The sequence below is a fragment of the Bos taurus genome, chromosome X (genome assembly GCF_002263795.3).
Source record: "Bos taurus isolate L1 Dominette 01449 registration number 42190680 breed Hereford chromosome X, ARS-UCD2.0, whole genome shotgun sequence".
Lineage (NCBI taxonomy): Eukaryota > Metazoa > Chordata > Mammalia > Artiodactyla > Bovidae > Bos > Bos taurus.
This window is the reverse complement of record NC_037357.1, coordinates 74,792,217-74,817,301: the sequence shown is the minus strand read 5'-3', so window position 1 is coordinate 74,817,301 and position 25,085 is coordinate 74,792,217. Positions and strand designations below refer to the sequence as shown.

Below are 25,085 nucleotides of genomic sequence, written 5' to 3'. Positions count from 1 at the left end.
CTATGGGGTCGAAAAGAATCAGACACAACTGAGCGACTGAACTGAACAGATACATACTTTTATACTGAATATATTTTTTCACTGAATATAGTTTTCATTTTCCATTCAAAGTGAGACTGATTCAATAATTCTGCCATATATGGTATTCTACTACATCACTATACTGTAATTTTTTAGTTCTCCTGATCACAGACATTTAGTTTCTTTTTCATTTTTTGGATACTATGAAATAACTGCATTAAACCAGTTGGTATTCTATTTTTCTAGAATGTATATATCTCATATAAGTTTAAAATATTCTGGTATAAAGTTATGCTAATGATTTATAAAATATCACATTAAACATTCCTACTTTATAAATTGTTTACTATCTCAGGTTCTTGACATTCTGATCATGCTGTTTGATTTTTGTGTTAACTTTGTCAGGTTAACTAATAATTTTTGTTGCTAACTTTTCCTAATGTTGATTGTTTCTTCAGGCATTCTATAACTTTTTACTGTCATGTCACTTATAATGTAGCTGGAATATGTGAGAATCGTTGGTAGCCTGGGTTCAATTCAGTCAGTTCACTCGCTTAGTCATGTCCAACTCTTTGTGACACCATGGACTGCAGCATGCCAGGCTATCCTGTCCATCACCAACTCCTGGAGCTTGCTCAAACTTATGTCCATCAAGTTGGTGATGCTATCCAAACATCTTGTCCTCTGTCATCCCCTTCTCCCACCTTCAATCTTTCTCAGCATCAGGAACTTTTCCAGTGATACAGTTCTTCATATCAGGTGGCCAAAGTATTGGAGCTTCAGGTTCAGCATTAGTCCTTCCAATGAATATTCAGGGCTGATTTCCTTTAGGATTGACTGGTTTGATCCCCTTGCAGTCCAAGGGACTCTCAAGAGGCTTCTCCAACACCACAGTTCAAAAGCATCAATTCTTCAGCACTCAACTTTCTTTATGCTCCAACTCTCATATCCATAAATGACTACAGGAAGGACCATAGCTTTGACTAGACAGACCTTGGTTGGCAAAGTAATGTCTCTGCTTTTTAACATGCTGTCTACATTTGGCATAGCTTTCCTTCCAAGGAGCAAGCATCTTTTAATTTCACGGCTGCAGTCACCATCTGCAGTAATTTTGGAGCCCAAGAAAACAGTCTGTCACTGTTTCCATTGTTTCCCTATTTGCCATGAAGTGATGGGACCAGAAGGCATGATCTTCGTTTTTTTAATGTTGAATTTTAAGCCACCTTGTTCTACTCTCCTCTTTCACTTTCAAGAGGCTCTTCAGTTCCTCTTTGGTTTCTACCATAAGGGTGGCGTCATCTGCACATCTGAGGTTATTGATATTTCTGCGGGCAATCTTGATTCCAGCTTGTACTTCATCCACAGCATTTTGCATGATGTATTCTGCATATAAGTTAAATAAGCAAGGTAATATACACCCTTGATGTACTCCTTTCCCAATTTGGAAACAGTCTGTTATTCCATGTTTCTAACTGCTGCTTCTTGGCCAGCATACAGATTTCATAGGAGGCAGGTAAGGTCAATATTCCCATCTCTTTAAGAATTTTCCACAGTTTGTTCTTATCCACAGAGTCAAAGGCTTTGGTGTAGTCAATAAAGCAGAAATAGATGTTTTTCTGGAACTCCTTTACCTTTTCTATGATCGAGTGGATGTTGGCAATTTGATCTCTGGTTCCTCTGCCTCTTCTAAATCTAGCTTGAACATCTGGAAGTTCTAGGTTCACGTACTGTTGAAGCTTCACCTGGAGAATTTTGAGCATTACTTTGCTAGTGTGTGAGATGAGGGCAATTGTGCAGTAGTCTGAACATACTTTCACATTGCCTTTCTTTGGGACTGGAATGAAAACCGACCTTTTCCAGTTGGCTGATAGCAAGATGGCAGAGTAGAAGGATAGGTGCTCATCTTTTTCTGCAAGAACTCCAAAACTGCAGTTCAGTGCTGAACAATCAATGACAGGAGAATGTCGGACCCCACCAAAAAAAAGATACCCCACATCCAAGCAGAAAGGAGAAGCCCCAAGAAGATGGTAGGAGAGGTGAAATCACGTTTCGAATCAGACCCCACAGACGCCAGAGATGCTTGAAGGGCTCAAACAAAACCTCGAGTGCACCAGGACCCAGAGGTCCCTCAGAGACTGAGTAAGACCTGCCTTTGAGTGTCTCCTGTGGAGGCACGGGTCAACAGTGGCCTGCTGTAGGGACAGGGGCTCTGGATGCAGCAGACCGGAGTCACGCAGCATGTGGCTAAGCCCTCTAGGAGGAGGTCGCCACTAGCCCCACCATACAGCTCTGAGCAAAGGACACACAAACTTCAGAACAATTATACCAAAGAAATTCTCCCACTATTAACAAAGTTCTACGACCCACAAGAGATTTCCCAACCTGGAGATCTTGCAAAGGGACCAAGAACCCCCAGGGAATTTGACTTTACAGGCCAGTGGGAAACTGAGCCAGGCTTGCCTGTGAGTGGAGGCAGGAGTCAACAGTTTGGCCTCAGGCCAAACAACAGGGAGGGAACACAGCTATGCCCATCAACAGCAAATTCAGTTCAGTTCAGTTGCTCAGTCGTGTCCAACTCTTTGCAACCCCATGAATCACAGCACGTCAGGCCTCTGTGTCCGTCACCAACTCCTGGAGTTCACTCAGACTCACGTCCATCGAGTCAGTGATGCCATCCAGCCATCTCATCCTCTGTCGTCCCCTTCTCCTCCTGCCCCCAATCCCTCCCAGCATCAGAGTCTTTTCCAATGAGTCAACTCTTCGCATGAGGTGGCCAAAGTACTGGAGTTTCAGCTTTAGCATCATTCCTTCCAAAGAACACCCAGGGCTGATCTCCTTCAGAATGGACTGGTTGGATCTCCTTGCAGTCCAAGGGACTCTCAAGAGTCTTCTCCAACACCACAGTTCAGAAGCATCAATTCTTTGGCGCTCAGCCTTCTTCACAGTCCAATTCTCACATCCATACATGACCACAGGAAAAACCATAGCCTTGGCTAGGTGGACCTTTGTTGGTAAAGTAATGTCTCTGCTTTTCAATATGCTATCTAGGTTGGTCATAACTTTCGTTCCAAGAAGTAAGCGTCTTTTAATTTCATGGCTGCAGTCACCATCTGCAGTGATTTTGGAGCCCCGAAAAATAAAGTCTGACACTGTTTCCACTGTTTCCCCATCTATTTCCCATGAAGAGATGGGACCGGATGCCATGATCTTTGTTTTCTGAATGTTGAGTCTTAAGCCAACTTTTTCACTCTCCTCTTTCACCTTCATCAAGAGGCTCTCACATTCATACATGACTAATGGAAAAACCATAGCTTTAACTATACAGACCTTTGTTGGCAAAGTAATGTCTTTGCCCTTTAATAAGGTAAGTTTGTCACAGGTTTTCTTCCAAGAAGTGTCTTAATTTCATGGCTGCAGTCACCATCTGCAGTGATCTTGGAACCCAAGAGAATAAAATCTGTCACTGTTTCCACTTCTTCCCCATCTATTGGCCATGCAGTGATGAGACTGGATGTCATGATCTTAGTTTTCTGAATGCTGAGTTTTAAGCCAGCCTTTTCACTCTTTTCTTTCACCTTCTTCAAAAGGCTCTTTAGTTCCTCTTCTCTTTCTGCCATAAGAGTGCTGTCATCTGCAAATATGAGGTTATTGATATTTTTCCCAACAATCTTGATGCCAGCTTGTGCTTCATCCAGCCTGGCATTTCTTATGATGTACTCTGCATATAAGTTAAATAAGCAAGGTGACAATATACAGCCTTGATGTACTCCTTTCCCAATTAGGAACCAATCTGTTGTTCCATGTCTGGTTCTAACTGTTGCTTCTTGACCTGCATATAGGTTTCTCAGGAGGAAGGTCAGGTGGTCTGGTATTCCCATCTCTTTAAGAATTTTCCACAGTTTGTTGTGATCCACAGAGTCAAAGGCCTTAGAGTAGTCAATGAAGCAGAAGTAGATGCTTTTCTGGAATTCTCTTACTTCTGTGATCCAAGGATGTTGGCAATTTCATCTCTATTCCTCTGTCTTTTCTAAATCCAGCTTGTACATCTGGAAGTTCTCAGTTCATATACTGTTGAAGCCTAGCTTGGAGGATTTTGAGCATTATCTTGCAAGCATGTGAAATGAATGCAATTGTGCAGTAGTTTGAACATTCTTTGGCATTCCCATTACTTTTACAGACCTCATTATGCATTTATATTTAAACCACAATAAACTACTACCTAATGTGTCACATATTTAATATGATTCTATGCCTTGAGTATCTTATACTATATTCCTCCCTCTTTTCTTGACAAACTTCCATGTATATTTTACTGTCCTTCAAGCATCAACAAAACTTTCATCTTAGAACAGCCTTCTTAAGAGAATGACCCTTGTCTATCATCTGGGAACTTGAATGGTAAACAGTCCCCTGTACTAACGTAAAATTTTCCCTGAAAACGAAGGGACCATTGGCCCTAGGCTTCTAGAAAAAAAATACCTATTTTTGTTTCAGGAGTCTGATATTTGCTAAAAGCCAGGCAGACACTGCTATTGTCACCAGTCCCCATTAAAAATCCTTGGGTACTTAGCTTTTAATGATCTCCTCTGGTAGACAACACTTCACACATACTGCCATAAAATGTTACTGCAGAAATTAGTACATCCAGTGTGACTCCACTAGAAGAAGACTCTTGGAAGATTATGCCTGTTTTCCTCTGGACTTTGATCCATATATGCCTTTTCCCTTTCCTGATTTTGCTTTACACCCTTTTGCTGTAATAAACCATAGTTTTGAATATGAGTATCTGCTAAGTCCTGTGAGTTACCAAACCTGGGGGTGGTTTGGAAGACTCCTGACACATAGCTTATCAAGCATATGTTGACTAAAATTCCTTTCTACCATTAGTCAACTGGCAAATAATCAGTGCCTTTGGGAATTTTACATTTTGACAGATGTGCAAACAACTTCAGCAGTGGTTATCCAATTTAATAAAGGCAATTTATATATGGTAAAAGTGTCAACAATTAAATTAAAAAGCTGGTTTAAACGTGGCAGAAAATAAGAAGTCTCAAAACTTAGCACAGGTGAAAATTTTTGTGCAAAGACAACAGATTCATACTAATTTTAATTCTATTGGATATAATGACAATATTTAATCTCTAAAAATTAAAACTGGCCCCTGAAACATGGGATACTCCAGTTAATAATTATCCTGAATATATAATTAAAACCTACAAATAGATATTACATGTGGAATATTCTTATTTCATCATTGACATAGAATAATCATTCCTTCTGTTATAATTTTGTATTGTATAGGCATACATGACAATTAACAGTGAATTAATAAATCAAAGCCATTCCTAAATATCCACCCTGGATATCAAAAAAATGCTTACAAGGTATGGTACAAAGAAAATACAAACAAATAGAAAGCAAAACTTTTAACTCTAATTTCTTGAAGCAATACAAATATATATTTAAACACCATATCTGCAGCGAGATACACTATAGTTGTTTTTTTTCTTTAGAACTTCATTTTATACCAGAATTCTACTACACATGAATATTGGGAGAAGTCATTGGAAATGTAGATTATTGTTAAATGCAACTTAAAGAATACTCTCTCCATCCCGTTTTGGTAGCACAGGTGTTTCTATGCGTACTAAACTCAGTGGTTCTATTGGAAATGCAACATATTTGCCAGTCTAGTGAAGAACATTCCCCACCAGGCCAAGCATCCCTGAAAACCAGGCCACTTTGCTTATTTTTTGATTCCTCGTATCAGTGTATTAGATATACATCACATATTTTTGATTCTAGAGAATGACTGAAAGAATTAGGCTATAAATTCACCTATCAATCAGCCATCATCATCATCTTCAAAGTGTATCCCAAAGTAAAAGACTACCAGAACTAAAGAATCGGAGATACCTTGTTACCATCTCCTAAAACTGAATCTCTTTCCTGACTCCATCCTCTTTTCAGGGTACCACTTCATCCCTTACTCTTCTTAGCTTTTTTTCTTTAATTAAAGAATAGTTGATTTACCATGCTATGTTAGTATCAGGTGTACAGCAAAGTGATTCAGATATATATATATATATATATATATATATATATATATTCTTTTTCAGATTCTTTTCCCTTATAGTTTATTGTAAAATATTGAGTACAGTTCCCTGTGCCATACAATAGGTCCCTGTTAAGTATCTATTTTATATATAGTAGTAAGTATATGTTGGAGAAGGCAATGGCACCCCACTCCAGTACTCTTGCCTGGAAAATCCCATAGACAGAAAAGCCTGGTAGGCTGCAGTCCATGAGGTAACTAAGAGTCGGACACGACTGAGCGACTTCACTTTGATTTTTTCACTTTCATGCATTGGAGAAGGAAATGGCAACCCACTCCACTATTCTTGCCTGGAGAATCCCAGAGACGGGGGAGCCTGGTGGGCTGCCGGCTATGGGGTCGCACAGAGTCAGACACGACTGAAGCGAGTTAGCAGCAGCAGCAGTAAGTATATGTTAATCCCCAACTCCTAATTTACCCCCCTTTCTGTTTTGGTAACCACGAGTTTGTTTTATATGTCTGTAGGTCTATTTCTGTTTTGCATATGTTTATTCGTATTATTTTTATTTTCTTAGTTTCCAGATATAAATTATATCAGATGGCATTTGTCTTTCTGACTTACTTCACTCAGTATGATAATCTCTAGGCCCACTCATGTTGCTGTAAATGGCATTATTTCATGAATTTTTATGGCTGAGTAATGTTCCACTATATACATATATATGGGATTCCCTGGTGGCTCAGTGGTAAATAATCTGCTTGCCAATCCAGAAGACGCAGGTTTGATCCCTGGGTCAGGAAGATCCCCTGGAGAAGGAAATGGCAACCTACTCTGGTATTCTACCTTGCATGGAAATCCCAGGGACAGAGGAGCCTCGTGGGCTATGGTCCATGGGGTTGCAAAAGAGTCAGAGAAGACTAAGTGACTAAACAACTAAACAACAACACACACATACACATACCACATCTTTATCCATTTATCAACATTTAGGTTGCTTTCATGTCTTGGCTATTGCAAATTGTGCCACAATGAACACTGAGGTGCACATATCTTTGCAAATTATGGTTTTTCTCCTGATATATGTGCAGAGCTGGGATTGTAAGATCATATGTTTTTAGTTTTTTATGGAACCTCCATCACCTCACACTGGTGAGAATGGGAATCATCAAAAAGTCTACAAATGATAAATGTTAGACAGGGTTTGAAAAAGAACCCTCCTATACTGCCGGTGGAAATGTAAATTAGTATAGCCACTATGGAGAACAGTAAGGATATTCCTTAAAAAGCTACATTGTAATCTTAGAAATAAAGGTGGGATATCATTAAAATATTATGTGTATAAATAACAGTACTAATAGAATGGTAAACTCTGTAAGTGTATTTTGTACATTGATATAACCAAGCTTCTTGAGCAGTACCAGACACATAGTAAGAATACAATCAACATTTGTTGAATGAATAAATGTGCTATGTGAATGTTAACATCATGATATTACATCATATACAAAGTATATACCCATACAATAAATTACAGACATTTTGCTTTTAATTGACTTATAATTAGCTTTTAGGTATACAACAGTGATTAAATGTTTTATACATTATGAAATGATAACTACAATAAGACTAGTTACCATCCATCACAGTACAAAGTTGCTATAATATTACTGACTATATTCCCTAGGTATACATTAAATCCATATGAATTACTCATTTTATAGCAGGAAGTTTGTATCTCTTTGTACCTCTTGATTCCCTTTACCTATTTCATCCACACCCTCACGACGTACCTCCCTCTGGAAATCACCAGTTTGCTCTAGATATCTATGAGTATTATGTTCTTAGTTTTGTTTGCTTATTAGTTTTGCTTTTTACATTCCACATATAAGTGAAATCACAGAGTATTTTTTTTTCTTTCTCTGACTTATTTCATTTGCCCTGTAGGTCTATTCATGTTGCGAAAATGACAAGATTTCACTTTTTATGGCTGAATAGTATCCCATCACACACACACAGACACACACATACCCCATCTTTATCCATTCATCAACTGATAGACACTTACGTGCTTCCATATCCTGGCTATTGCAAATAGTGCTGCAGTGAACATGGGCTACATATATATTTTTTTATTTAGTCTCTTTGTATTCCTCAGAAATGGAAATGCTAGATCTTGTGGTGAATGTTAGTTCTTTTAATTTTTTCAACAACCTTCATATTTTCATAATGGCTGCATCAATTTACATTCCCACCAGCACTGCACAACAGTTTCCTTTTCTCCACATATTCACCAACACTTGTTGTATCTTGATTTTGATAACAGCCATTCTGACAGGTGTGTGGTGGAATCTCACTGTGCTTTTGATTTGCATTCTGCTGATAATTTGTGATGTTGAGGGTCATTCCATGTTCTTGTCAACCGTCTATAGTTTTTCTTTGGAAAAACATCACTTCAGGTCCTCTGGCCAGTTTTTAATCAGTTTTTAATTGCTTTTTGATACTGAGTTGTATGACTTCTATATATACTGTGGATATCAACCCCTTATAGGGTATATCATATGCAATATGTTCTCCCATTCAGTAAGTTGCCTTGGATTTTGTTGGTGGTTTCTTCCACTGTAGAAAATCTTTTTTACTTTGATGTAGTCTCATTTCTTTAATTTCACTTCCATTGCCCTTGCCTAAGGAAACAGATCCAAAAAAAAATTTCTAAGACCCATGTCAAAGAGCCTACTGCCTATGCTTTCTTTCAAGAATTTTAAAATTTAAGGTCTTATTAAGTCTATAATCCATTTTGAGTTTATTTTTATATGTGATATAAGAAATTGGTCCAGTTTCACTCTTTTGCAGATAGCTGTCCAATTTTCCTAACAACATCTTTCCAAGAGACTATCTTTTCCCCACTGGATGTTCCTGTCCCCTTTGTTATAGATAATGGGATATAGAAGCTTGGTTGAGTTTTTTTCTGAATTCCCTATTGTGTTCTATTGATCTATGTCTTGGATTTTGTGCTACTACTATATTGTTTTGATTACTAAAGCTTTGTAGTATAATTTTAAGTCTGGAATCATGTTATCTTCAGCTTTGTAATTCTTCTCAAGATTGCTTTGGCTGTTTAGTACATTTCTGGTTCCATACAAATTTTAGGATTGTTCTAGTTCAGTCTAAAAATGCCATTGGGAATATTCCTCCCTTTGCAATTTTTGAAGAATTTGAGAAAGACAGATGTTAGCTCTTCTCTAAATGTTTGACAGAACTTCCCTGTGAAGCCATCTGGTCCTGGACTTCTGTTTGCTGGAAGATTTTTTATCACAATTTCAATTTCCCTGGTTCTGATTGGTCTTTTCATATTTTCTATTTCTTCCTGGTTCAGTCCTGAAAGACCAAGTTGTATCTTTCTAAATATTTGTCCATTTCTTCCAGGTTGCCAATTTTATAGGCATATATTTGCTTACAGTAGTCTCTTATGATGTTTTGTATTTCTGCAGTGTCAGTTATAACTTCTCCTTTTTCATTTCTAATTTTTATTGATTTTAGTCCTCTGCTTTTTTTTCTTGATGAGATTGGCTAATGGTTTATCAATTTTGTTTATCTTCTCAAAGAACCAGCCTTTAGTTTTATTGATCTTTGCCACTGTTTTCTTCATTTTTTCTTCATTTATTTCCACTCTGCTCTTTATGATTTCTTTCCTTCTACTAACTTTGGGGGCTTTTTGTTCTTATTTATCTAATTGCTTTGCATGTAAGTAGGTTGTTCATTTGAGATTCTTCTAGTTCCTTAAGGTAGGATTATAGTGCATAAACGTCCCTCTTAGAATTGCCTTTGCTGTGTCCCATACATTTGGTGTTGTCATGTTTTTGTTGTCATTTGTTGCTAGGTATTCTCTGATTTCCTGTTTGATTTCTTCAGTAATATCTTGGTTAGCTGGTAGCATATTATTTAGCCACCGTGTGTTTGTGTTGTTTTTTTTCTTTTTCTTACAGTTTTTCGCCTGTAATTCATAACTAATTTCATAGCATTGTCATTGGAAAAGATGCTTGATACAACTTCAGTTTTCATACATTTACTGATACTTGATTTGTGACCCAAAATGTGATCTATCCTGGAGAATGTTCTGTGTGCACTTGAGAAGAAAGTGTATTTGGCTGCTTTTTGATGGAGTGTCCTATAAATATCAATTAAGTTCTAAATGCTCTACTGTCTCATTTAAGGCTTGTGTTTCCTTATAAACTGTCTGGATTATATGCCCACTGGTGTAAGTGTGGTGTTAAAGTTCCCCACCATTAATATGTTACTGTCGATTTCCCCTTTTATAGCTGTTAGCATTTGCCTTATGTAGAGAGGTGCTCCAATACTCCTAAACTCATTCTACGAGGCCACCATCAACCTGATAACAAAACCAGACAAAGATCACAAAAAATAGATGCAAAAATCCTCAACAAAATACTAGCCAACAGAATCAAACACATTCAAAGAATCACACATCACAATCAAGTAGGGTTTTCCCAAGGATGCAAGGATTCTTTGATACACAAATCAATCCATGCAATATACTATATTAACAAATTGAAATATAAAAACCATATAATAACCTGAATAGATGCAGAAAAAGTTACGGACAAAATTTAATATTCATTTCTGATTAAAACTCTCCAGAAAGTAGGCACAGAGTGAAGCTACTGCAACATAATAAAGCCCACATATGACAAACCCACTACAAACATTATTCTCAATGGTGAAAAACTGAAAGTATTTCCTCTAAGATCAAGAAGGTGATGAGGGTGTCAATACTTGCCCCTATTCTTCAACATAGTTTTGTAAGTTATAGACATACTAATCAGAGAAGAAAAATGAAAGGAATCCAAATTGGAAAAGAAGTAGTAAAACTGTCACTGTGTACAGATAACATACATGGAAAATCATAAAGATGCCACCAGAACATTACTAGAGGTAACCAATGAGTTATTAAAGTTGCAGGATACAAAATTAATACATAGAAATCTCTTACATTCCTATATACTAATAATGAAGGATGAGAAGGAGAAATTAAGGAAACAATCCCATTTACCATCACAACAAAAAGAATCAAGTACCTAGGAATAAACATACCTAAGGACTCAAAAGGCTTCCCTGGTGGCTCAGTTGGTAAAGAATCTACCTGCAATGTGGGAGACCAGGGTTCGATCCCTGGGCTGGGAAGATCCCCTGGAGGAAGGCGTGACAACCCACTCCAGTATTCTTGCCTGAAGAATCCCTATGGACAGAGGAGCCTGGCAGGCTACATACAGTCCATGGCGTCACAAAGAGTCAGACACAACTGAGTGACTAAGCACAGCACACACCACAGCAAGGAGGCAAAAGACTTGTATGCAAAAAATACAAGACACTGATGAAATCAAAGATGACACAAACAGATGGGAGAGATATACAATGTTCTTAGATTAGAAGAATCAATATTGTGAAAATTACTATACTACTCAAAGCAATCTACAGATTCAGTGAAGTCTCTATCAAATCACCAATGGCATTTTTCACATAATTCAAAATTTGTATGGAGACACAAAAGACCCCTAATAGACAAAGGAATCTTATGAAAGAAAAACAGAGCCAGAGAAATGAGGCTCCCTGACTTTATACTACAAAGTTACAGTAATCAAGGTATTACCATATTAGCACAAAAACAGAAATATAGATCAATGGAACAGAATAGAAAGCCCAAAAATAAATCCATGCACCTATGGTCACCTAATCTATGACAACATGGAGAAAACACAGTCTGTTCGGTAAGTGGTGCTGGGAAATCTGAACAGCTATGTGTAAAAGAATAAAACTGGAACACTCCCTAACAGCATACACAAAATGAATTAAAGATCTAAATGCAAAGCCACTATTAAAAACTTAGAAGAAAACATAGCCAGAAGAGTCTTTGACACAAATCATAGCAAGATTCTATCTCCTAAAGTAATGAAAATAAATAAATGGGACCTAATTAAACATAAAAGCATTTGCATAGGAAAGGAAACCAAAAACAAGATGAAAAGACAACCCTCATAATGGGAGAAAATATTTGCAAATGAATCAACTGAGAAAGGATTAATCTTAAAATATATACAAGTAGTTCATGCAGCTCAAAATAAAAAAAAAACAAACAAACGACCCAACCAACAAATGGGTGGAAGACCTAAGCAGACATTTCTCTAAAGAAAATACACAGATGGCCCACAAACATGTGAAAAGATGCTCAACATCACTCATTTTCAAGAAATGCAAATCACAACTACAATTTATATCACCCCACATTTCTCAGAATGGCTGGCATCAAAAAATCTACAAACAATAAATACTAGAGGACTTCCCTCATGGTCCAGTGGTTGAGAGTCAGCCTTCCAATGCAGGGCACACAGGCTCGATCCCTTGAGGTCCAGGAGGGTTGCACATGCTATGGGGCAACTAAGCCTGTAAACCATAATCAGTGAGCCTGTGCTCTAGAGCCTGCCAGCCAAAAATACTGGAGCCTGTGTTCCACAACAAAAGAAGCCACTGCTATGAGAAAACCACACACTGCAACTAGAAAGTAGCCCCTGCTTACCATAACTAGAGAAAGACCATGAGCAGCAACGAAGACCTAGTACAGCCAAAAATCAATCAATAAATCAATATATATACAGTCATTAAAAAATAACAGAATCTACATTTTCTTTTTAAAAATTAAAAAATGAATGCTGTAGAGGGTGTGTAGAAAAGGCAACCCTCCTATACACTGTAGGTGGAAATGTAAATTGGTACAGAAACTACAGAGAACAGTATGTCAGTCACTCAGTTCAGTTCAGTTCAGTCACTCAGTTGTGTCTGACTCTTTGCGACCCCATGAACTGGAGCACGCCAGGCCTCCCTGTCCATCCCCAACTCCCGGAGTTTACCCAAACTCATGTCCATTGAGTCAGTGATGCCATCTAATCATCTCACCCTCTGTCGTCCACTTCTCCTCCTGCCTTCAATCTTTCCCAAATCAGGGTCTTTTCAAATGAGTCATCTCTTCTCATCAGGTGGCCAAAATATTGGAGTTTCAGCTTCAACATCAGTCCTTCCAATGAACACCAAGGACTGATCTCCTTTACGATGGACTGGTTGGATCTCCTTGCACTCCAAGGGACTCTCAAGAGTCTTCTCCAACACCACAGTTCAAAAGCATCAATTCTTCAGCACTCAGCTTTCTTTACATTCCAACACTCAAATCAATACATGACTACTGGAAAAACCATAGCCTTGACTAGACAGACCTCTGTTGGCAAAGTAATGTCTCTGCTTTTTAATATGCTCTCTAGGTTGGTCATAACTTTCCTTCCAAGGAGGAAGCGTCTTTTAATTTCATGGCTGCAATCACCATCTGCAGTGATTTTGGAGCCCCAAAAAATAAAGTCAGCCACTGTTTTACCATCTACTTGCCATGAAGTGATGGGATCGGATGCCATGATCTTAGTTTTCTGAATGTTGAGCTTTCAGCCAACTTTTTCACTCTCCTTTTTCACTTTCGTCAAGAGGCTCTTTAGTTCTTCTTCACTTTCTGCCATAAGGCTGGTGTCATCTGCCTATCTGAGGTTATTGATATTTCTCCCAGCAATCTTGATTCCAGCTTGTGCTTCTTCCAGCCCAGCATTTCTCATGCTGTATTCTGCATATAAGTTAAATAAGCACAGTGACAATATACAGCCTTTATGTACTCCTTTTCCTATCTGGAACCAGTCTGTTGTTCCATGTCCAGTTCTAATTGTTGCTTCCTGACCTGCATACAGGTTTCTCAAGGGGCAGGTCAGGTGGTCTGGTATTCCCATCTCTTTCAGGATTTTCCGCAGTTTATTGTGATCCACACAGTCAAAGGCTCTGGCATAGTCAATAAAGCAGAAATAGATGTTTTTCTGGAACTCTCTTGCTTTTTCAATGATCCAGTGGATGTTGGCAATTTGATCTCTGGTTCCTCTGCCTTTTCTAAAACCAGCCTGAACATCTAGAAGTTCACGGTTCACGTATTGTTGAAGCCTGGCTTGGAGAATTTTAAGAATTACTTTACAAGGGTGTGAGATGAGTGCAACTGTGCAGTAGTTTGAGCATTCTTTGGAATTGCCATGAAAACTGACCTTTTCCAGGCCTGTGGCCACTGCTGAGTTTTCCAAATTTGCTGGCATATTGAGCGCAGCACTTTCATAGCATCATCTTCCAGGATTTGAAATAGCTCAACTGGAATTCCATCACCTCCACTAACTTTGTTCATAGTGATGGCTCTCAAATCCTACTTCTGGGGATATATCCAAAGAAAACTAGTTCAGAAAGATACATGCACCCCAATGCTCTTTGCAAAGGAGCATCTCCAAACTACACAAACAGCTCATAGAACTCAATATCAAAAAACAAACAATTCAATCAAAAAATAGGTGGAAGACATAAATAGCCATTTTCCCAAAGAAGAAATACATGTGTCCAATAGACATATGAAAAGATATTCAACACTGCTAATTATTAGAGAAATGCAGATCAAAATGACAATAAGGTACAACTTAACACCAGTCAGAACAGTCATCATCAAAAAATCTATAAACAGTAAATGCTGGAGACGATGGGAAGAAAAGGATCACCTCTTGCACTGTTGGTGGGAATGTAAACTGTTTCAGTCACTGTGGAGAACAGAATGGAGGTTCCTCAAAGAAAAAAAGTAAAATTACCATTTATTGTTGTTGTTGTTGTTGTTCTAAGTTGCTTCTAACTCTTTGTGACCCTATGGACTGTAGCCCACCAGGTTCCTCTGTCCATGGGATTCTCCAAGCAAGAATACTGGAGTTGGTTGTCATGCCTTCCTTCATAGGATCTTTTCAACCCAGCAATCAAACCCACAAATTCACCTGTGATACCATCTGTACCTGGACTTTTGTTTTTCAACTATAGGTTCAATATTCAATCTTTTCAACCCAGCGATCAAACCCACAAATTCACCTGTGATACCATCTGTAACTGGACTTTTGTTTTTCAACTATAGGTTCAATATTCAGATCTTCTATCTCTTCATGATTCAGTCTTAGAAGATTGTGCAATTCTAGAAATTTATCCATTTCTCCTAGGTTGTCTAATTTGTTGCCACACAATTTAGTACTCTCTCATTATTCTTTTTATTTTGTTGATGTTAGTTGTAACTTCTCTTTTCATTTCTAATTTTATTTGGGCTCTCATTTTTTATAGGTCTGGCTAAATGTTTGATTTTGTTTATCTTTTCAAAGAAACAACACTAAATTTCATTGAATTTTACTTTTTTAGTCTCAATTTCCATTCCTTCCACTCTAATCTTCATTATTTCATTCCTTCCACAAACACTGGGCTTTGCCTGTCCTTTTTCTTGTTCCTTTAAATGTACATTTACATAATTTATTTGACATTTTTCTTATTTCTTCTAGTAGGCCTGTACCACTATGAACTTTTCTCTTAGAATTGCTTTTGCTTCATCCCATAGATTTTGTAATGTTGTGTTTCCATTTCCATTTGTCTCAATGCATTTTTTAATTTCCTCTTTGGTTTCTTTGTTGATCCACTACTTGTTTAGTAGCATGTCTTTTAACCTCCATATGTTACTGTTTTTCTCTAGTTTTCTTCTATGTGACTTCTAGTTTCATACCACTGTGATCTAAAAAGATGCTTGATATGATTCCAATCTTCTTAAATTTATTAAGGCATGTTTTTTGACATAATATGTGATCTGTCCTGAGAAATATTCCATGTATATTTGAAAAAAATGTGTATTCTGCTGCTGTTGAATGAAATGATCTATATTGATTAAATACATCTTGCTGAATATGTCCTTTACCAATTTAGAGTCTAGATGGTCTATCCATTGAAGTAAGTAGAGTATTAAAGTCCTCTATTACTGTATTACTGTATATTTCTCCCTTTATTTCTATTAATATTTTCTTTATATATTTACATACTCCTATGTTGGGTATATGAATAATTATAAATGTTATATCCTCTTGTTGGATTGACCCCATTATCACAAAGGCATGCCCTTCCTTGTCTTTTCTTATAGTTTTTGTTTTAAAGTCTATTTTGTCTGATATAAGTATTACTATTCCAGCATTCTTTACTTTTCCATTTGGATGGAGTATCTTTTTTTTAATCTCTTCTTTTTTGGTTTATGTGTGTCTTCAAACCTGAGGAGTCTGCTACAGGCGGCATATAGATGGGTCATACTTTTTTATCCATTCAGCTACCCTATGTCTTTTGATTGAAGCATTTAGTCAATCTGCATTTAAAATAATTATGATGGCAGGCATGTAGTTATTGCCATTTTTGTACTTGTTTTCTGGTTATGTTTTCAGTTCTTCTCTGTTCTGGTCTTAATCTCTTTGTTTCTTCCCTTGTTTTTTGATGGATTTCTTTAGTTTCACATTTGGATTCTTTTATTTTTTGTGTATCCATTGTAGCTATTTTTGATTTGTGGTTACCATGAGGCAAAAGTTCCCACTCTGTGGTCATGCAGTGTCAGATGAGTATGAGCAGTTCTCCACTGGAGGCTGCCCCTACTTGTACTAAGTACATGGTGAAAAGCTATGTCAAAGATGGTTTCCACGTCCAAACACATCGCCCTTCTGCAACATCTGCATCAACAAGACAGTGTCCTGTGCCAAGGCTGACAAGCTCTAAGAAGGTATGTAGGGTGCCTTTGGAACACCCCAGGACACAGTGGCCACAGTACACATTGGTCAAGTCATCATGTCCATCAGCACCAAGCTAAAGAATAAGGAACAGACTGAGGCCCTACACAGGGCCAAGTTCTAGTTCTCTGGCCAACAGAAGATTCACCTGTCCAAAAGGTGAGGATTTACTAAGTTTAAAGTCAATGAATTTGAACAGATGGTGGCAGAAAAGCAACTCATCCCACTTGGCTGTGGGGTCAAATACATCATTAATTATGCCCCTCTGGACAAATGGCAGGTCACAGAATCACAACAGCCTTAGCGTTCTCCACTGCTTGTTCAAGCCCACCATTAAATCCTCCTTTCCAGTCTGTCAATCAATCAATCAAAAAAAAAAAAAAAAAAGCACTCCATTTTCACTTGCCTGTCACGTTTTATTTTTTGTTGCTATATTTAATTTCTTTTTATTTTGTATATCCCATAACTATTTACTTATACCTGATATTCTTTTTACTACTTTTTCTTTGAACTTTCATACTAGCTTTTTAAAGTGACTGATCTAATTCCTTTAACATATTATTTTCTGTCACCAGTGATTTTTTTTCTTTCATATATTTTATTTCTAGTTGTGACCTTTTCCTTTACCCTTAACAGTGACCCTTTAATATTTCAGGCCATTTTACTGGTTATGAACTTCTTTAGAGTTGTTTGCTTGTCTGAAAAACTCCTTATCGCCCCCTTCAAGCCTCAATCATAACCTTGCTAAGTAGAGTATTCTTGATTATAAATTTTTATTCTTTCAGCACTTTAAATACATCCTGGCACTCCCCTCTGGACTGCAAAGTTTCTGCATTAAAATCAGCTTATAGGCTTATAGGAGTCCCCTTCTATGGATGTATGATTAGCTATTTTTCTCTTGTCTTTAAAGTTCTCTTTTTATCTTAAACTTTTGCCATTTTAAATATGATGTATGTTGGTATGGGAGTTCCCTTTGATTGATATATGATCAGCTGTTTTTCTCTTGTCTTTAAAATTCTCTTTTTTATCTTAACCTTTTTCCATTTTAAATATGATGGACCTTGGTATGAGTCTCTTTGGGTTCATCTTATTTGGGATCTCTGTTTCCTATACCTGGGTATCTGTTTCCTTCCCTAGGTATGGATATTTTCCACCATTATTTCTCAAGTAAGTTTTTTGTTACTTTCTTTCCTTCTGGGAACCACATAATGTGAATATGGTTGATGTTTCACAGATGGCTCATACACTCTCATTTTTTAAAAATCCTTCCCTTCTTATTGCTATTCTTAGGGGGGTAATTTCTACTATTTTATCTATCAGATTGCTTGTCCCTTTATATCATCTCATCTGCTTCTGATTCCATAAAGTGTAACTTTTTTAATTTCAGTTACAGTATTGAGCTCTGATTGATTCTTTCTTGTATTTTCTAAGTCTTTGTTAAAGCTTTCAGTGAGTTCCTCCAATCTTTTCCTGAGTTTGGTGAGCACCATTAGGACAGTTTCAAATCTTTTATCAGGTAAACTACTTATGTCTGTTTCACTGAGGTTTATTTTTTCCTGGGGTTTTATTTTGTTCTTTCATTTGGACCACATTCCTCTATCTCATTATTTTTATTTCCTTTACATTTCTATAAATTAAGAGAAACAACTACCTGTCCTAATCTTGAAGAGGCCTTGTATGGGAGCATTCCCTGTGTAGACCACTTGGGCCTAAAGGTTTTTGCGGCTGGCTGGGGCTGCAGTGGGCACCAACAGGGGTTAATCCCTGGGGAACAATATGCCCAATACTGCAGTGGTGGGACTAAAGAGCCTGAAGCAGGCCCAGTCCAGGGGCAGCCCCCTGCAAAGTACTGTGTATAAGGCTGCCTTAGAAGGATAGCTGGAGCTGGAGAGGACATGGTCCAGGAACAATCCCTGAAGAGTGCTGGGCTGTAGGCTACCTTGATGGGGCAGCTGAAGATAGAGCAGTCACAGGCCAGGAGGAGTCCTGGGGGGCAACTCCAGGCAATGGTGATCATCAGTGCCTCCAACCCAAGCCAGACCTCCAGCAGTTCCCTGTCATTTTGGCAGCAACTTCAGGGTTAGTAAACAGATTTCCTTTACATATACTCTAGGTGCCTTTAAAGTTTTTTCACTGTTTCCCAGAGTGAGTGTGTCTGCATTTGGATGCCTCAGCAATATATCTTTCTACTGTAGATCATCCTGAAAGAGGAGAGAGTCCCATGGATACTGTGTTTCTGACTTTCCTACTAGTTTCTATGTGGTTCTTCGATTGGTAGCACGAGCATATTGGGCCCTCAGATCTTCTTCAAGAAGAAGTGTACTCTATGTAGGTGTAGATCAGTGTGCTCAGGGGAGTAGGTAAAGACAGCGTCTTCCTGTGCCACCATATTCCTCAATCTACTTTATGTTTTCAAATATAAATGCTCACTGATAAAGCTTACTCTGAAAACAAGCGCATAAAACTCAGAAACATTGCATGTTCAGTTCCAGACCATCACAATAAAGCAAATAGACCAATAAAGTGAGTCACATGGCTTCATGGTTTCCCAGCACTTGTAAAAGTTATGTTTATATACTATGCTTGCTTGCTAAGTCACTTCAGTCGTGTCTGACTCTGTGCAAACCTATAGTTCATAGCCAAAAAGGCTCATCTATCTGTGGGATTCTCCACACAAGAATTCTAGAGTTAGTTGTCATGCCCTCCTCTAGGGGATCTTCCTGACTCAGGGATTGAACCTGCATCTCTTACGTCTCCTGCACTGGCAGATGGGTTCTTTACCACTAGCTCCACCTAGGAAGCCCTTATATACTATCCTCTAGTCTATAAGTATACAATACTATTATATCTTAAAAAAATAATGCACATACCTTAATTAAAAAGTAGTTATTGCTAAAAAATACTAAACTTCATCTCACTGAAGCCGAGTCATAATTGCTCTGGCTGGTGGAGTCTTGCCTCCATGTTGACGGCTGCTGACAGTCAGGTTCCTAATAATGGGGTGTCTGTGGCAATTCCTTAAAAAATTTAGTTTGCTACATCAATAATAGCTCTTCCTTCCATGAATGATCTCTTTGTAGCATGTGATGCCATGTGACACCATTTTATTTACAGTAGACCTCCTTTCAAAATTGGAGTCAATCCTCTCAAACCCTGCCACGGATTTATCAACTAAGTTTAAGAAAGGTTCTCAAGTCTCTGTTGTCATTTCCACTATCTTCACAGCATCTTCATCAGGAGCATATTCCAATCTCAAGAAACCACTCTCTTTGCTCATCCACAAGAAGCAACTCTTCATCTCTTAAAGTTTTATAATGAGATTGCAGCAATTCAGTCACATCTTCAGGCTCCAATTCTAATTCTAGTTCTCTTGCTATAATATTTCCACATCAGCAGTGACTTCCTCCACTGAAGTCTTGAACTCCTCAAAGGCATCCATGAGGGTTGGAATCAACTTCTTCCCAACTCCTGTTAATGTTCATATTTTGGACCCTTCCCATGAGTCACAAATGTTCTTAATGGTACCTAGAATGGTAAGTACTTTCCAGGTGGTTTTCAACTGACTGCCCAGATCCATCAGAGGAATCACTATCTATGGTAGTTATAGACTTACAAAGGGTACTCCTTAAATAATAAGACTTGAGAGTCAAAATGATTCCCTGGTCAATGGGCTACAGAAAGAATGCTGTGTTAGCAGGCTTGAAAACAGCATTAATCTCATTGTACATCTCCATCAGAGCTCCTGGGTGACCAAGAGCAGTAATATTTTCAGAGTAATCTTTTTTTCTGACCAGTTGGTCTCAACAGTGAGCTTAAAATACTCAGTAAACGATGCTGTAAACAGATGTGAGGTTATGCAGGTTTTGTTCCATTTATAGAACACAGGCAGAGTAGGTTTAGCAAAAGTCTTAAGGGGCCTAAGATTTTCAGAATTTACTGTCTTCAACTTGAAGTTACCAGCTGCATTAGCTCCTAATAAAAGTCAGCCTGTTCTTTGGTGCTTTGAAGCTGGACATCCAGTTCTCCTCTCTAGCTATGAAAGCCTTAGGTGGCATCTTCTTCCAATAGAATACCATTTTGTCTCCACTGAAAGCCTATTGTTTAGTGCAGCCACTTCATAAATTATCTTCGCTAGATCCTCTGAATGACTTGCTGCAGTTTCTACATCACCACTTGCTGCTTCAACTTGTCCTGTTATGTTATGCAGATGGCTTCTTTCCTTAAACCTCTGAACCAGCCTCTGCTAGCTCCAAAGTTTTTTGCTGCAGCTTCCTTGCCTTTCTCACACTTCTTACAAATGAAGAGAGTTAGCGTCATGCCCTGGATTAGGCTTTTTAGCTTAAGAGAGTGTTATGGCTGGTTTGATCTTCTATCCAGACCACTACAACTTTCTCCATATCGGCAATTAGCCTGTTTCACTTTCTTATCATTCATGTGTTCAGTGGAGTAGCACTTTTAATTTCCTTCAAGAACTTTGCATTTGAATTTACAACCTGGCTACTAGCTGTTTGGTGCTAGAGGCCTAGTTTCGGCTTATCTTGGCTTTCGACATGTCTTTCTCATTAAACGTAATCATCTCTAGCTTTTTATTTAAAGTAAGACACAAATGAGTCTTTCTTTTACTTGAACATTTAGAGGCCATTGTAGGGTTATTAATTGGCCTGATTTCAATACTTTGTGTTTTAGTGGATAGGGAGACCTGAGGAGAGGGAGAGACACAGGGGAAAGGCCATTTGGTAGATCAGTCAGAACCTGAACAGCGCAATATTTACCAATTAAGTTGCCTATCTTACCTGGGTGCGGCTCATGGCTCCCCAAAACAATTACAATCGTAACATCAAAGATCACTGATCACAGAGCACTATAACAAACATAATAGTAACAAAAGAGTTTGCAATATTGTGAGAATTACCAAATTGTGACACACAGATACAAAGTGAACAAATATTATTGGAAAAATGGTACCAATAGATGTGCTCAACATAGAGTTGCCACCAAACTTCATTTTGTGAAAAACACAGTATCTGTGAAGTACAATAAAACAAGGTATGCTTGCTGTGAAATAGTAATGAATCAAATATTCTGAAGTAGTTTATATACAGTCATTTCATCCTTACAAACTACCTAATATGATACTAAACTAAAACACAAAGCTGTAGATGCTGTAAGGTAAACTTAAATGACTTATTCAAGATCCTGTTTCTCAAAAAGACCAGAAAGCTAATGCAAATCAATTAGATATCAATTCTTTAAAAGAAAGTGAAATATGTAGTGAAAAATGATAGCTCAATTACAACCATCTACTTATTTATTAATAGTATCCATTTCCATTTCGAGGTGCAACATGTTGGTTCCTTAATACTTCTAATTCAGGTTTTACATTTACTATAAGAAAGTGATTTTGGGGAGAAATTTCCTGGCAGTCCAGTGGTGAGGACTTGGCACTTTCAGTGCCAGGGCCCAGGTTGGATCCCTGGTCTAGAAACTAAGATCCTGCAAGTCACAAAGCATGGACAATAAATAAATAATATATACCGGTATATATGACCATATGCTGTGATCTATTCAGCCTTATATAGATCTAGATCTAAAGAACAAAAACGGATTTTTATCATCTATTTGTTCTAAAAAATGTTTCTGATCAACTATACATGCAGAGAGCTGCAATAAATGAAATACATCCATATATGAATGACTTTTATTTGACCACAGAGAGCTACACACTAGAGGAATAGGTGAAGTTCGTCATTTGGAACCCACAGCTTTCCCTGTCTGCGGGGAGCGAGCTCCGCCTCTGGCAAAGGTCATGAGGAAGGAGGCTTGGCATACGCAAAGGCGGGATCAAGCCTCAGGAGTCTCCCTGGAAATTCTCAAGCAATCTACCCCCAAAACCAGAGTCTGCCTACTTTCTGCTTTGTGCTTTCACCTACACCTCTGACTTTACGGGGGGCTGTCCCCCACTACCTCTCTCTGAAAAAAGAGTTAGCTTACAGCTCCAGTTAATAATTCTTGGGTGTGACAGTGTTTCAACCTACAAACTCCTTTGGAAGTCCTCTAGCCTGCCTGAATAGGTTTTTTCCGGCAACATGTGATTGTTCAGAGCCTCCCAACTGTGAGAGGCAGGAGATGTTCTAAACTGTCTAAACACAGATTCCTTTGAGTAGTTAAAAGATTGATTAGAAATTGTATTGGTGAAGGGTTTTTCACTTGTTGGGCCAATGTTTGCTGCTAAGTCTCCATATCCCTTACCTACTGTGTCCTTGGCAGTGTATTGATTGATATAATGGGTGTATAGAAATGTAAGCAGTTGCCTCAATGTTTGTAATCTTGGACCCTTGAGTTAATTCTTTTCTTGATTGAGCCCACCTCACCTTTGCCCTATAGGAATGCAACTTTCTCCAATGCTTTTTGGAGGCTGGTGCCTGACTTTAGAATAATCACCTTTAGAGAAAAATAAGTTTCTTAAAATGTTAACAGGCTTCCTGGCCAGAAGATGATGTAAATCACCTAAACTTTTGCATATGATAAGTTTGAAAGCCTGACTTCGATAAGGATCAGGAACTGCTGTCTTTGCATGCCTCTACCCCTTCCCCCATTATCCTCTATGCACAACTTAAGGTATAAAACTGCTTTGGAAAATAAAGTATGTCCTTTTGTTCACCGGAATTTGGTCTCCCCATGTCGTTCTTTCTTTCACCTTCTGGCTGAATTTTTCCTCTGAGGCAGGGAAGCTTGTCAAGCCTACTAATTTTGCCTGGGCTTCTAAGATCCGACCGGGGAGGCCTTAGTGTCTCCTCTCCTTCGGGAGAACGGGAGGACGCCTGCGGCCTTCGTAGGTGACATTAATTCCCTGCTTTGGAATTTTATTCAGCCTCTTTTCTTCACTGAATTTTCCTACTGAGCTATCCTTATTTCAACCGCTTTTCTCCACTAAATTTCCTCACTGAGCTATCCTCATTCTATTACTCTTTATATCCTTAATTAACATTTAATTAAGCAATTGTCTCCTGATCTTCGCCTACGACGTCTCTCCTTCGAATACCCTGGATCAGCCGGGGCTGGTCCCCGGAAGGTGGTGCCCGAACAGGGACTTTCGAAGGTAAGCTCCCCGCACCTGTCTACATTTATGTTCATAACATGTAGCAACCTACTCTTTGCTCCAGTTCTTTATAGTCTTTTCCATATTTCAGCAAATACAGCAAATGATAGTATTAGGTTGGTGCAAAAGTAATTACAGTTTTTGCATTGTTGAAAATTGCTTTTTGATACTGGAATACATTCTAAATAAATGTGGTCATCACTTCAATGTGCATTTCTTGCTTTATGCTTTTTTGCTAGTGAGTTATGACTTACTATTTTACATTTATTTTAGACTAGGGAAATGATATTAGACAAAAAGCAAATTCAAGCGATTTTCTTATTTGAGTTCAAAATGAGTCATAAAGCAGTGGAGACAACTCACAACATCAACAACACATCTGGCTCAGGAACTGATAATGAATGTATAGTACAGTGGTGGTTCAAGAAGTTTTGCAAATGAGACGAGAGCCTTGAAGATGAGCACTGTGGCTGGCCATTAGAAGTTGACAAGGAACAACTGAGTGGATCACTGAAGCCAATCCTCTTTCAACTATTTAAAAAGTTGCCAAAGAACTCACTGTCTAACATTCTATGGTCATTCATCATTTGAAGCAAATTGGAAAGGTGAAAAAGATAAGTGGGTGCCTCCTGAGCTGACAGAAAATCAAAAAAAATCGTTTTGAAGTGTCATCTTCTCTTACTCTATGCAACGACAACAAACCATTAATTAAACAGATTGTGATATGTGACAAAAACTGGATTTTATATGACAACTGACAATGACCAGCTCAGCAGCTGGACCAAGAAATAGCTCCAAAGCACTTCCCAAAGTCAAACTTGCACCAAAAAAATGTCATGATTACTGATTGGCAGTCTACTGCCCATCTGATCCACTACAGCCTTCTGAATACCAAAGAAACCATTTACACCTATGAAGTATGCTCAGCAAATCTATGACATGCACCAAAACCTGCAATGCTTACAGGCAGCATTAACAGAAATGACCCAATTCTTCTCCATGACAATGCTCGACCGCACATCGCACAACCAATGCTTCAAAAGTTGAATGAATTGGGCTATGAGGTTTTTCTCTCATCCACCACATTCACCTGACCTCTTGCCAAGAGACTACTACTTCTTCCAGTATCTCAACAACTTTGCCCAGGGAAAATGTTTCCATAACCAGCAGGAGGCAGAAAATGCTTTCCAAGAGATCGTCGAACACTGAAGCATG

The 25,085-nt window shown here is 38.3% G+C and overlaps 1 protein-coding gene and 1 pseudogene across 10 annotated transcripts in view; one reads left to right on the top strand and one right to left on the bottom strand.

Moving 5' to 3' along the window:
• The window catches only part of ATRX (ATRX chromatin remodeler), a 286,038-nt gene that overhangs the window by 65,872 nt on the left and 195,081 nt on the right, over positions 1-25,085 (bottom strand). Inside the window, exon 26 of one of the 10 annotated variants that reach the window (XM_059883725.1) lies at positions 9-4,775. The exons of the other annotated variants lie outside the window; for them this stretch is intronic. Within the exon in view, the coding sequence (XP_059739708.1) occupies positions 4,702-4,775 (74 nt within the window). The 3' untranslated portion in view covers positions 9-4,701. Of the gene's footprint in view, positions 1-8; positions 4,776-25,085 lie in introns of those variants that run through there. 10 annotated transcript variants of the gene reach the window in all.
• LOC132344307 (large ribosomal subunit protein uL16-like) lies at positions 16,639-17,150 on the top strand (annotated as a pseudogene).